Genomic DNA, 14,555 nt, shown 5'->3' with positions numbered 1-14,555 from the left:
AATAAACAAAAACAAAAAAAATACCACTCAATGAGATCAAAGCAGTCAATTAAAGGGAAATCCCAGAGCATCTCACTTTAAAGTGGTTTTTTTTTAATACATAACCCAGTCTGGTCTGTAAGGAATTCATTTCACAGTCTATACATTGAGAATGAAATGTTTGCTTTCCATGCAACATATATAAATATATGTGTGTGTGTGTTTGTGAATACATATAGAGCTATATACAGTAAATATCCATATATAGCATTATATATATTCTGACACATATAAATATACACTTGTATGTGTGTGTGCATGTATATATATATATATATATATATATATATATATATCACACACATATAGTCAACTATATAAATACTTTTCCTTCATTGATTTTATCAATTTTGAGGTCCTGTAAATTTCGTGAACCTTCATTGTAAGATATTTGGAAATAAAGTTTTTCTCTTGTTTCTTATAGTCAGATGTCATTTGTACACTCAAGTGTCAAGGCAAGGTTCGATGATAGCAATACCACAACTCAATGTTCCACACTCTCCACAGGAAGCAGAGAGCGCTACATTTGACAATAGTGACTTTTCTTGTGCACTTGTATTGCTGTTACATTTTTAATGAATGATGAGTTGCATTATCTCTGATCCACCTCAGATTGGTTAGCCTTGATTTTGCCACTATTTTCCTGGCCCTGTTCTACGGTATACATCTCCTCCAAGCCTTCCTCACTGTCATTCTCCTCTGATTCTGTCAAGAGCTCTTCATCTTTGTATTCTGCCACATCCACTGCAATCCCTAGATGTTCCTTGAGTATGCCATGATGTTTAACGTGGTAGCGTTGATTCTGGAAGAATTTTATGATGGTATGTTTTGGGAGGTCAAGCTGGGCAGATAAAGTATGAATGGCTTCTTGGTCAGGATAGAGACCCACATCGTGAATGAAGCTCTGTAGGATTCCTAAAGCCTCCAGTGAAATTTTGGTACGGGATCTTGGCTTTTTGGTACAGCTGTCCTCAGGAGCAGGTGGGGCAACAGGTGTCTCTTCTCTTGGAGGGGAGGTCTCTTTGGCTGGTTGGGATTGTTGTCCAAGAAGGACCTGTTGAAAGAAAGAGAATGTTAATTTCCAAACTACACTTTAATGTATCTACCTATAGTGCAAGCAACTATAAGTGACATGTTAAAATAAGTTGATAGTTTTTTAGGTGCATAAACATAACCTAAACCACTGCTTGACACTAAAGTAAATATATTGACTAAAGTATACCCTATTAATAATACGATTCTATATTGACTCTATACCATGCATATTTCCAATTTGTCTACAGATAAACACAATATGCTAGCAATCTCCTGCTTTACAAGTGAAGGAATTACCATACCTCTGAGCAACCACTATCCAAACTTATGCAGGAGGTATCGAGAGTTTCATTCTTTTTCCGGTATGGTTTATAGCGTTAGAAAAGGCAATATCACATGGCTTGAGCCATCATACCCTAACTAAATTCTTGGTTTCCTGGATGCTATAATTCACATCACAAAATTCTGGTTTTGCTGGAGTTTTCGCATTTTTAGGTGGATGAAGGTGGCAGGAGTTACAGTATGACATGGAAAGCCATATGTACGAAGGACTCTGAACTCCTGTTTCTATTTGAAAGCTTATGACTGAGGCATACCACTCAAGCAGCGAGCATGAATATTTTCTTGCCAGTGAAGTTCTGCGTTCATTCTCTGATATAATCAAACACTATTAATAAAACATGTGAGTAGGAAAGACTATGGGATTGTTTGCTGAAAGTTGACTAAAGCAGATAAAGCGTCTCGCCTTCAATCTGCGCTGAAATATGTTTGAACGGGGAATGGAAACCAGCTGGAACCCATGTGTAAAATATAATGGTCACTGCCTCGAGGGAAGGAAGTGAGATATTAAATGAACGAGTTTAGGAAAGTATATAATATACTGTATCATTATGCCAGTGATCTGGATTACATGTAATAAGCACTAGTTTAGTGGTATTTTTCTATCAGACAAGGAATTAATAGGGAGCTTGCATGGGTTACAATGTGTGGAGCTCTTTCAAGAGGTTTTCTCGTTTCAAATGGTAAAGTGGACTTCAGGTTACCAAGAACGTGCATGTCCAGAAAATGAATGCCTGGAATGCTTTTGTGCTCCTGAGGCTTACAGAGCCTCTGGTTTTGGCAAGACATGAATCAGCTATGCTTATTCCCTCATAGATTCTGTCTGCATTGATACATAGTACATTGAATGTCTGGGGACATGGGCTCCTATAAATACATTAGGAAACATTAAATTTAGGCCTTCCCACCCAGCCAAAGGTACACAATCTATCTAATTTAATTTTTAGAGCTGAATGAACAGCAATGAATGGATCTCATAAATTATATTCCATGTAGGGTCGCTAGACTCAGCGTAAAGACTGAACAAAACAAAGTACAGGTCTGCGATAAAGATAGTCCAATTGATTCGATGAAAACAGTTTGCCCACTTCCAAAAGATGTAGATTTTGAGCTATGTTGTTTATTGTGATATGTAATTGATGTCCGGCAGGCTTATTTACTAAAGTGAGATGTGAATTCAATGTGAATTTCAAAATTAAAGCCAGAGTAGACCAAATTCAATGGATAGCTGGATTTTTTTTAATACGGCTATTTTGACCTTAAGTTTAAGATTCACTTGGAATCCTCACTTTAGTAAATAAGCCATGTCAAACCTCTCAAGCTACTTAAGTTTTTGTGACTTAAATATGTTTTCCATTTTGACCATCATGATCTTAAATTTGAAATTCACTTAGAATTCTAACTTAAGTGAATAACTGTGTGTGCTCTCAAACTACTCAAAGTACTTCATGACGAGGAGCCTGGGTGAAATACAGTGAGGTACACTATTGCAATTAATTTCATATAAGAGGGAAGCAATGATCACCTTATGGGATAAAATGATGCCAAAATACCAGAGTAGTTCAATATGCAATGATACCTTTTTTATTGGACTAACATAATACTTAAAGACAAGCTTTAAAGAGTTTTCCTCTCTTCCTCGGGTCTAAAGTGATAAAAGAATGAATGCAATGCTCACCCAAGTCAATATTCATATTGATTGATTTTAAACTACTAAAAGACAGGGATTATGTCTTATTTTTAGATTAACACTAGCCACTTTAAAGAGTGAAGTATTTAGCCATTTTTTTTTTACACAAAAGCTTTTTTTCTTTCTACTCATAATGACGCACAATGTAACAAGTGGAGTACCCATTTCTTGATCGAAATAACAAATAAGTATATTTTGTTGGAGCAATATAAGAAGACAATAATCATTATCAATATTACTGTTAATATTTAGTCGAAACATTTACCCAGCCCACATATAAATTGATCTTCTTTTGCACTAAATTTATGCTTTAGAATCCGGAACCTCCAATCTTTCACACACCCCATTTGTCATTACACTTCAAATACACTCCAGCTTAAAGTTGGGTTTGTGGAATTGATATTTAGTGTACTTGACCTTTCAGATATACATGATATATCAGCGGCCTGAATTTAATCAATGTACTATGACAAGAAACACATCGTTTCGATTGTTTTTGTTCTGGAGTAAAATGGTCAAATCTTTGCAAGACATTTGTACATTGGTAAATCTTGATGTTTTGTAGACTGCAATGGTGAAAAACCCTGGAGAGTTTGAGTATTATTAAATAGAAGTAAATATATATATATATATTTACAACAGGAGATTTTAGAGTACAGGTGTTACAATACAATTTTTCTTCAGGCAGATTTAATATTACTCTTTTTTTTTTTTCTAGAATTTCTCCTTGCGGGTTCCAATAGAAGTAAGAAAATAAAAAAAAGCGCGTTCTTCAATATAAAAAAAAGAGCGTGTCGAGGAAAATCAATAGCAGCGTGCAAAACGATAGGAAGTCAGACAAGGAAATATGTGTTCAATTTCATCCTGCTTTTGTTCAACTTTCCTTTAATATTGTATAAGTTGCTCATGGCGGATTCTGGATATTGTTTTTATATAGCACAGGTTAATAACTGTCTTGCGCTGTAATTATAAAATAAATGGAGTAAGATACATTATCTAAAAAGGTGCAGTGTTGTTTACAAGCACTTAACCCCTGCCCTGCTGTAGACGTCTGGCAATATTGTGTAAGATCTACTATTTTGTAATCACATCAACGGCCTCCTTTGTCACCGATAACTAAAAATCATTATCTAAAACAATGAGCATCAGATGGACACACTGATTTTTTTTTACACATTTCAAATACTACCCTAAAAAAATTCACTGAACTGTTATTTAACACGTTCTGTTGTTTCTACACAATGTTTCTACACAATATTAAACACAGCTATCATTATATCAAGAAAGCTTTTGTCTTTCATAATTATATGTTCTCAAATAAGTAATTGGAAGCCAGACAAGCAAGTGTTCGTAAATGAACCACTTATAATAATCCGTGTTAAAATAGTTTAGGGGGTTTATTCGCAAAATTCGAAATTGGGAAGAAAGTGCAAATTTTGGGCCCAATTAGCTCAGAAGGAAAATAACTCCAACTTAGCAAATGGCTACTTTTGCCTAAAATTTGCAATTCAATCATTCTGCCAAATTCAGAGTTTAGTAAGCAAACCACTATCATCTACCCTTCCAGATGCTGTGTAAATTCGAAATACCAAAATGTATAAAACATGAGCTACTTTAACAGATAGGGTAATGAATAAAGTATCTATCGAAGGATTTAATATTTTTGGATATGCTTTTCAAATTATTTAATATTTTTAGATGAACTTTTCTAATTATTTTTTAGAACAAAATATTAGAAAATATATCAACATATTAAAAAAAAATTAAAAATTTTAAATCATTGTTAAAATGTAAACAAAAGTATAAAATGATTTAATAAGGCCTATCCAAAAATATTAAATCTTGCCCTAAATAAGTTGACGTTGCATGGTGCTTAGCCAGTTTTTGTCCACACAAAAGCATTTAGGGCAATATAGTATAGTGACTTTTTCTATTGGTGTTTTCCCTCTGTAGAGAAAATTCTACCTGTCATTGCAAGCAATTGCACAGACACGCGGAGAAGCTTTACGATTATTTACAAAAGTAGGCAAAATACAACCGAAAAAACAATCTGATAAATAATATTTTCAAATGGACAAAACATTATTTTCAGAATCCTTGAAGTCAAAAAAGTTTGCTAGTGCTCTTCCCAGTCCATTTTTCTACCTGTGCCTATGAAGATATGCAAATATGAAGACAAAATATACCCATCCATCTATTACTTTCAATTGTTATAATTGGGCAGGACAGAGACTCTCAAACCAGTTGTTGCTGGATTGTAAATCTCAGTATTCCAATCACTGTCAGCCACCTAAGAGTAATGGAATCTGTAATCGAAAAACAGCTAGGATGTCTTTAAGGCCTCATATATACTTTATATTCTTAACAGCATAATTTCGGTGTTTTGGTGTGTACCATAACACATAATGCTGCACATGTTCCAGACCTGTTATTTGTATAGCAGACATGCCTTAACTTGGGAATATGATCCAGGGCTTTGCTTATGAAAAATAAGACTTGACTTAGATGCACTTATGCACGCTGCTATTAATTTTCCGTGACGTAATCTTTTAATCTTAGTTCGGGGGACCTGTGATTACACTGATAAATAAAGCTGGTTCTGACAATTCCATAATAAAATGATCTTACATTTTTCAACCCCAATCAAGCATGGAGGTAGGTAATCGAGAATTTGTATATGTTTGTTGTATAATTATGTTAGAACTAACCTGTTCATCCTAAAATGTGAATCATTCGGTACTCCAGATGTTGTGGACTACATCCCCCATAATGCTCTTACACCCATAATGCTGGCAAAGCATTATGGGAGGTGTAGTCCAAAACATCTGGAGTGCCGAAGGTTGCCTATACTAGTCTATTCATTACTGACATGGTTATTAAGTAAAGAGTGAAATTAAATTGAATTTCAAATTTTAGGTCAAAGTAGCCAGACTTAAGGCATAGCTGAATTTTTCCAGTTGGTCCATGAATTTGAATTCCACTTTGACTTCTCACTTTAGTTAATAGCCCCATAAGTGATTATTTTGTAGCACAATTATTTTCTTAAATTGTTGGATGCTGTTCTTTTTTTAATGTTTTAACTTTTAATAAACTTTTTTAGTAAAATAACATTTTACTAAAAATTCAATAAACTTTGTGTGACAAAAATTATATCTCAATTAACTCTTCCTTAGCTTTAAAAAAAAAAAATATCCAGGGAGCTGTACACAGTATTTCATTTGACAGGCTAATACATTAGTAATATGTGGTTTTATGCTGATTGCAAAGGCAGTTATGTTGCTAGATTCAGAGTTTGAAATGCAAAAGTTTACAGACATATTTCTGCTGTAAAAATGGAAAATTCTAAGAAAAAAGATTTTCTTGGAATAATGGACATTTTCTAAATTATCATTGCTGCCTATAAAACATATACTGTATCCTTAATTTATTATATTTGTCACTTTTGAAAAACAATAAAAAAAATATAATTATATAAAAAACTAAAAATGAATACATTGTGAGTTATATGCCATTTTCCAAGTAAAATGTGAATGATCATCTTCCATATTATGTAATTGGGTGGTGGTTCACGTCTACACAGTGTCAAGCAAATACAGAGAGCAATCATTTTATAATTCATAAAAAAAAAAAAAATTCTGGATTTTTCACTTTTTCAAAAAAGTGCTTATATATTTTTTAATGCCTTTCCATCTCTTATCAGGGCACAATGATGCAGAACATGTACTAAGCGTGCAATCTTGTGAATCTAGTGATATATGGCTTCGTCAACTGCATTGTTATGGTAGTATTGTATGTTCTGTATCTAATGTGCTTGAAATCTGATCCATCAGTTAAAAAAGGATCTCAGTTCTAAATGCAGTTTAAAAGTTTACTACCCTACTCTGTCCCCCCATCCTACCTTTGCCCTGTCAGCAGCTGTTTCTGAGTTAGACTGTACCACAACCTGCCTCCATCGCTTCCTGAAAGCCTTTGTAGCTTATCTAGATGTGATCTAGGTACATGGTGCAGAAATTAGAGGAACTAAATGCAGAAATTACAGAATCTAAACACAAACCACACTCTCTTGGCAATTGGTGCCCATTAACCCACAACTAAGAGGAACATTTTTAGCCACTTGGCAAAAGAAGCCAGGAATAAATTGAAGAGCAAACAATATCTATACACATTCATTTACTGGAACAAATTGTGATACACATATATCAAATTATTATACACATATATAAATTTACATCTACATAGCACAGGAATGACAGAAACACAAACAGGTAGATAGACAGGCAGGTAGACAGAAACAGACAGATAAACAGGCAGGTAGAAACAAAGACACATAGACAGACAGACAGGCAGACAGAAAAACAGACAGGCAGGCAGAAATACAGACAGGCAGACAGACAGATAAATAGACAGGCAGGCAGAAACAGACAGGTAGACAAGCACACAGGCAGACAGAAAAACAGACAGGTAGATAGACAGGTAGGCATAAACACAGACAGGTAGATAGACAGGCAGACAGTCAGAAACACAGTCATACAGATAAATAGACAGGCAGGCAGAAACACAGACAGGTAGACAGACAGACAGAAACACAGACAGGTAGGTAGACAGGCAGACAGAAAGACAAAACCACAGACAGAAAGATAGAGGCAGACAGACAAACAGACAGACAGGTTCGTGTTTCTGTTATGCATATATAGGTTCTTTAAGTGTTTACATTTAACTTGATGCCAATCCGAACTATTGAACTAAGATTTCTAAAAATTCTGAAGCCTGGATATTTTGTTTTTTAATTTAATGTTGTATTTTACATCTGGGTAAAAATATGGACATTTTGGGAAATATATTCCCATGTACATAAACATTTTTTATTTTTTTCTTATATAGCTATATTACATTGTAGAGAGCTGTTAACCCTCTATGCAGAAGGATAAGTTATTCAATATAATGCAGGAAGATAAGAGGTACATTTCTGTCCTTTTAGCATGTTATGAAGAAAATGGTCATACAGGAAGGTCGCCCTGCAATCTGCTGAAAGGTTTTGATTGAAAATGTTATTGAGCGGCTCTGCATTATCCAGTTTCCTGTTTATTATATTTCATAGAAGGAGTAGGTGCCAAGACATTAAACTGCCAATAAACTATTAATACCGATTTCTTTCTCCCCCACTCTTCATCACCAATGCAAATACAGCCTGACTAAGCACAGTACAATAGAAGCAGGTCTTGTGGCTGATTTAGAAATATGCACAGTGAATTGCACAGTTATATTATAATAATAATAATAATAATAATAATTATTATTATTATTATTATTATTATATGCATATTTAATCCATTAAGGATACATGACGGAAACTCTCCGTCATGCTGGCCTTTTCTTTCTGAAGCTGTTCACTTAAAGGGTTAAGTCACTCAGCGTGTTCTATACCTGTTTTGATTTAGGGCTTTGTTTTGTTTTATTATTATTATTATTATTATTAAAGTAATATATTACTCTTTCCAATTTCTAAACAAGAGTGTGTGGGTGAGTGTTCATTGAAAAAGTGGGGAAGCCAACATTTATTTTCTAGACATGTGAAATCCATTTATTATTAAGTAATGTGTTTGGGATAAAAAACATATTGAAAGAAGTCTTTTTATCCACAAATATGAGGATACAAGTCTCATAATGGCTATGCCAATCCCAACAGCCCTATTTCCTTAATGCACACGGCCCAGTGGTGTATACTTAAAGGGGAACTTACATTTCTCTGGAGTTTACACCATTGAATAAAACTTTGGAAATCAAATTTAACTTGTATTAACTTTTTTTTTAATTTTCAGTGCATGCTCTGTTCTTGTTTACATTTATATTAAAGATTTAAGAATTACATCATAATCCAGTTCCAACAAGGCAAAGCCAGGGCAAACAATGCAATTGAAGAGGAGAAATAGAAATATTGTTTAATTTCTCCTCTTCTCTTTACGCTCTCTCAATGCAAACTACCAGTTGCAAAAGACAGTGCTTATAATAATGACTACGGTGCATGCATTCGGTTACAGAGGTGGGGATTTCTACATTTAATTGAATTTTTCACATTTCACAAATACATATTTGTGAACTATAGGAATTGGCAAACATAATATAAATAAACCTTTCAAGACCAGCTCCTCTTTAAATTGTTAGTAATGAAAAGCATTTTGTTTTTACATTTAAAAGCAATTTGGCTAACATGATTTATAGATTACATTTGATTATCAACATGTCATTCTTGCATCATTAGGTAATAAGAAAATAAACTATAAGACGCAGTGCATTAGTTTTAAATATGCAATATTTAATTTAAACAGCTTACCTACAAATACATCTGACTGACCCTATTAATGCTGGTTTCAACAACATTCCAATATTCACCTACAACAAGCATATACTGAACTGCTCATGCCTACACCACTGACACAGCGTCACAACATCCAAATGCCCTTCCAGGCTTACACTTGTTAATCAAAGCACTTTTATTGTCAATCAATGAGTATCCAATTTACTCTAAGGTTCTAAGCATCATTTTCATCCTACTGATTCTATATATTCAAATAGATTACTAATAAATGTATTCTGAGTAATAGTGTAAAATATAAATAGTAACCAAATTACTTTCTCTTTATGTATAAGCCTCCATTCATATATTAACCCACAAACCAAACTTGGTGTGGAGGAAGGTGTCAGGCCCTTCATGGTTATTCATAACTCTCAATCCCATCTCATATAGGGTGGAAGATGGGAACAGCTATTTGTTGAGCCCCCCTTTGGGTAGTAGGTATTGGCAAAGATTATCATATGCCTCTATCTTATGACTGTGATTTTAGTCAGACCTTTTTTATTTTGGGGTATCTCTTGACTTCTTCATTTATCTATTTACACCGGGACCCTCATGTTATGTGGAGTCCTATTTAAATATATATGTGTGTGTGTGTGTATTTATGTGGCTGTGGCACTAAAATGTTTAAAGGAACAGGGCAGGCACCATAACATCTTAATCAAAGTGAAGTTGTTAGGGTTTGAGACAGGTCCCAGACTGTGGCTTAACTCAAGGGGTTAAACTGTTAGCCAATTAAGTGCAATCAGGAAGCGAATGAGAACATCAGGTGACACTCACACTCAGTTGCTCCCCATTGAAAATGAGAGCGAAAAAGGGTATATGTCTTTCTCACTCCACTTTGTGAATGAGAAGCTATTTTGTCACTGACACTCTCAACCTATCTGTGGTGCCCAGTCCGAGGCTTCCTTTGCACTTCATTCTGATGAAGCGTTTATGGTGACCGGAGTGTTTCTTTAAGTTAGAGCTTGCTAGCGATATCTATGAGTGGTAAACCTTTGAGGCTCTGACAGCTGATGATATTAGCGCCAATCAGTGTATTAATTGTTTCCAATGGTTTTTTTTTCTTTGATGTTGGTTCTAGTGAGTGTTATTTTGCCCCTAAACTGAAAAAGTCAGCTTTTGTACAGGGAATATATACAGTGTATGTGTGCATCGGTCACACAATAAGCTTCCTTGGGATAAGGGAGTTAAACGCCAAGGTAGAAAAAAAAAAAAGCATAATCCAGTAGATCTAAAAAGGTTAGGGCTATCTTACCCTAAAAATAGTTCCATATTACATCTATTTTAAAATGTAGCAGAATAGGATAAATAGTGAATTGTGTAAGTATTAAGTGCAGGTGACAACAGGATAAATAATTTTTACAAAAATAACTTAAATGATAGATATATCAAATTAAATGATGAACGATTGAAAAAAGTGTAAAGAGTAAAAAAAAAAAACCCTCAATACAATGTGATATTGCTTGTGATTGATCCCTATAGCAAAGGGGATTGTGCATGTGGTGGCCACACTAATAAGCAATTGACCAGTTGGCATGTAACAGGTAGGTAGTGTATTTGTAGGTTTCAGTATACACATGAAATCTCAGTGTGATGATGGTATTTTTATGTCTCTGTCCCATACAAAAACAAACCAGGGGAGAAATCGTCTGGGAATCACCAAAGGAGCCGTTACACTAACCTCTCGTTTTAGAAATTTAGTAAGGAGAAAGCAATTTAATTAGATGCTGTCAAAGAGGGCTGTATTAATGGCTGCACACAGAGGGATTTCAGACAAGCCAAGTTTATTTAGCAAATAGGAAGTGGGCTTTTGCAGACTGTAGCTATTTCTCGTAGTGATGTGGCCTGCAGTTTCTTCATGCCAATGAAAACCAGTTATGGTATTAGATGCGATCTTATTTATTGTGGATTTATTAATGTTTCCAAAGCCACCAAGGGAAAAGCTTTTTCTCCCACTTCCAGAATGAAAGTTATGAGATCCACCCGGTTTGCTCAATACGCGAACAAGGAGGGGGGAATAACTCAGTTAACCTTTGTCTCATGGGAGTAGAACGAATGAATGTGATGTTCTTCTGGTTCCAAAGCAGTGGTTCATGGTAGAAAAATATTGTTTCAATTAACAATGCAAATTAATGAGTATTCTAAGGAAACGTTAAACAGCTAGAGTGAAGAAAAGCTAAGAGATAGTAAATAAACAATGACATGTTATATGTTCAATTAAGGGTCTATATTATCTATTCTGACAGTAGGAGAAAAGTTATACTTTGATATTTTTTCTAGATTATTAGTGTCCAACATTGTAATATGTAAAGATGGACAAAACAGGGGAGGCTTTTTCAATAAAGTTGGTTACAAAAAAAAAATGGTTTATATCATGTTAGGTCTTAATTTATCACAAATTATTGTTTAGCGAAGGGAACTTTAAGAAAAATAAAACTCAACAGAGTATCGAAAAAGAATCTAAAGGGTTAAATTGTCACGGCTGTAGTACGTATTAATACATCCTGTTGTATTGAATGGTTAGCGTAATTGTTACGCGTTAATTTTAAAAACCGAGAATGAGCACATTTTTGGGATGTTTTGTAAACTGAATTAATTCATAAATGAAAGGTGTAAAAATGTAAAAAAAATAAAATAAGCAAAAATATGCAAGTTCATCTTCATTAAAAATAAATCTTATAATATACCATCAGGTATAAGCAACAAACAATAGACATAATGGCTATTAATAATAACCGTGAAGAAGAAATATATATTTATTTTTGCTAAAATGATATAAGCTCCACAATAGCTTGCATCATTTTTTTTCTGACTGTTTGTGAGATAAACATTTTAATTTTTTTTTCTTTTTTTTTTCTTGATCATGTTTTACTCTATTTTTAAAAGACACAAAGATATGGGAAGAAGGTAAGCTGCAAAACATAATTCTGTGATGAAATATATGTAACTGAGAACAAAGTTACACAAATAAATAAGAATGCATGCATGAATAAGTTCAGCCCCATCTTTGATGCACACACGTGTACTTAAAATTCTATTTCATGTACCCGCATGCACAAATGTCTGAATTGTTATGCTTTAATGCCGCCTTTATACTGAGCCGTACCAGCTTGTTATAGTAATTTGGTTTTTTTCCGCACAGAGTTTTGTATATGGGCTTATTGCCTACTTTTTTCCATATCAAACATAAATATTGAGACAATATTAAAAGCCCGGTGTGATCGACGATAGCTAGTGACAGACTCGAGACATATGGAAAATGCATTGAGGACAGCAGGCAATATCCAAATCAGCAGTTAGGCCTGTGCATGTTAGCACTTTCATCTGTCATAAACCAGAATATGCTTACAGCAAGTCACACCTGCATGAAAGCCTAGCACATAAAGACACCATGTATTATATTTCACATTTTGTTGGCCTTTCCTGACCTGTTTGTAGTAAAACCTTCATGCAGAATCATTCAGGAGTGTAAAGGATTTTGCATCTGTACATTTGGAGTATGATTGATGACCCAATTTAAGGCAGGTGTGCCCCTGCGAGGCACAAGGGTTTTGGGAATGACTCTTATACGTATTTGATCACAATATAGCCACAATGTACGTGTGTGAGAGTGATGGGTCAAACCCAAAAAAGCCAGGTATTAGCACTGGCCGAGCTGTGACTATAGTACTGGAATCATTACGTTTTATGACTGTGGCTGTAAAGATTCTGTGAACTAACCCTTTACATACCAGAGAGGTATTGAGAGCATTGCTACTTGATACATATACTGGGAGAATGGGAAAGAGATATTAACATTAGCACAAATTGGCTGATTATGTAGGCTTAAAGATCCAGTTTGGGCACCATAAGAGCTTCTAACTCATAACTCTTTACTGTTTTTCTCCACTAATTCTAGGGACAGGAACGTGAAGGACATTTTTAGGAAGCGGATAAAGTCCACATCTCAAATATAACATGCACAATGTCTATTATATAAATTAGAAAACATGAATCGGTCACAGTCACACACACATTCATTGATAGCGCATCCTTGCTAAAAGACGTGTTGTTTTTTTACTATTTTTGTAAAAGCAATACTTCACACCTCCCAACATTTCAAATGGACAAAGAGGGACACTTTAATTTTAAATAGTGGGGGTGTGGCCAGGGGTGGAGCTGTTTTGAGACATTGTAGGTGATTTACTAATAACAATTTATGTAATGAAAATGCAATTTATTTCAAGAACAATGTATCTTATTTACACAGACTGATTTCTAAACACTTTGCTTAAAGACAGATTACTGTGAGTTTAATTGCTGTTGAGTTCTGTTATACAAACTGACATACCAACTAGAAAAGAGGGCGATAGGGATTTGGGACCAAAATATGGACTGCTTCTCCTAAATAGGGACACTTGGGTGGTATGGTATGATATTTATTCAATGTAAATCGGGATTAACACACCTTTATAATATTAACACTGTTCATTAACAGGCTAATTTCTTTTTAATAGACCCTCAGTTAGCATCGCAAAATGGAAACGCTCACTCTTTTTCAAATTGATATCCAACATTTACAGTTTACTTGATGAAACGAAACACACTTTCAGCTTAGCTGCTAATTTAACCCCTTAAGGACCAAACTTCTGGAATAAAAGGGAATCATGACGTGCCACACATGTCATGTGTCCTTAAGGGGTTAAAACACACAAAAAGGTTCTAAATAAACTCTTTACAAAAAAATGTATTAACTATAATAATGAGCTTTATCAAAAGCTACATTTCTACGTCCCTGCCAGAGTTAAATAATCATAAATGTGGGCTTTCAAGCTTCTAATATATATATTTTATCTTGCTTTTAAAGGGCTGTTATGCTTATTGAAGTCATGTGTCTGATTTGTTCTGTGAATGTAGCTTTTGTATTTTTATTTTTTTATTTTTTTATTAGGGGCTCCAGAGCCCTGCATGTCTTTGCCAAAATATTTTTTTTAGATCCTTTTCCTTTGTCTACAGGGGAATAAAACAGACTATGATCACTAGAACTGCACGCTGTGTAAATGAGATATTTATGGTATATAATTGACCCTTGAGAAGGCTAAACACCCAAAAATGGCT

General features: G+C 34.4%; 1 protein-coding gene across 2 annotated transcripts in view; it reads right to left on the bottom strand.

The window, feature by feature from the left end:
- Positions 1–316: 316 nt before the first annotated feature.
- Positions 317–14,555, bottom strand: part of SATB2 (SATB homeobox 2) — a 136,549-nt gene continuing 122,310 nt past the window's right edge. For both annotated transcript variants that reach the window (XM_063429879.1, XM_063429880.1), the window contains one exon: positions 317–1,093. In XM_063429879.1, coding sequence (XP_063285949.1) covers positions 632–1,093 — 462 coding nt within the window. In that variant the 3' untranslated portion in view covers positions 317–631. The remainder of the gene's footprint in view (positions 1,094–14,555) is intronic.

This window comes from Pelobates fuscus, chromosome 8 (genome assembly GCF_036172605.1).
Source record: "Pelobates fuscus isolate aPelFus1 chromosome 8, aPelFus1.pri, whole genome shotgun sequence".
Lineage (NCBI taxonomy): Eukaryota > Metazoa > Chordata > Amphibia > Anura > Pelobatidae > Pelobates > Pelobates fuscus.
The sequence above is the reverse complement of the archived record's forward strand: the minus strand, read 5'-3'. Positions and strand labels throughout refer to the sequence as shown.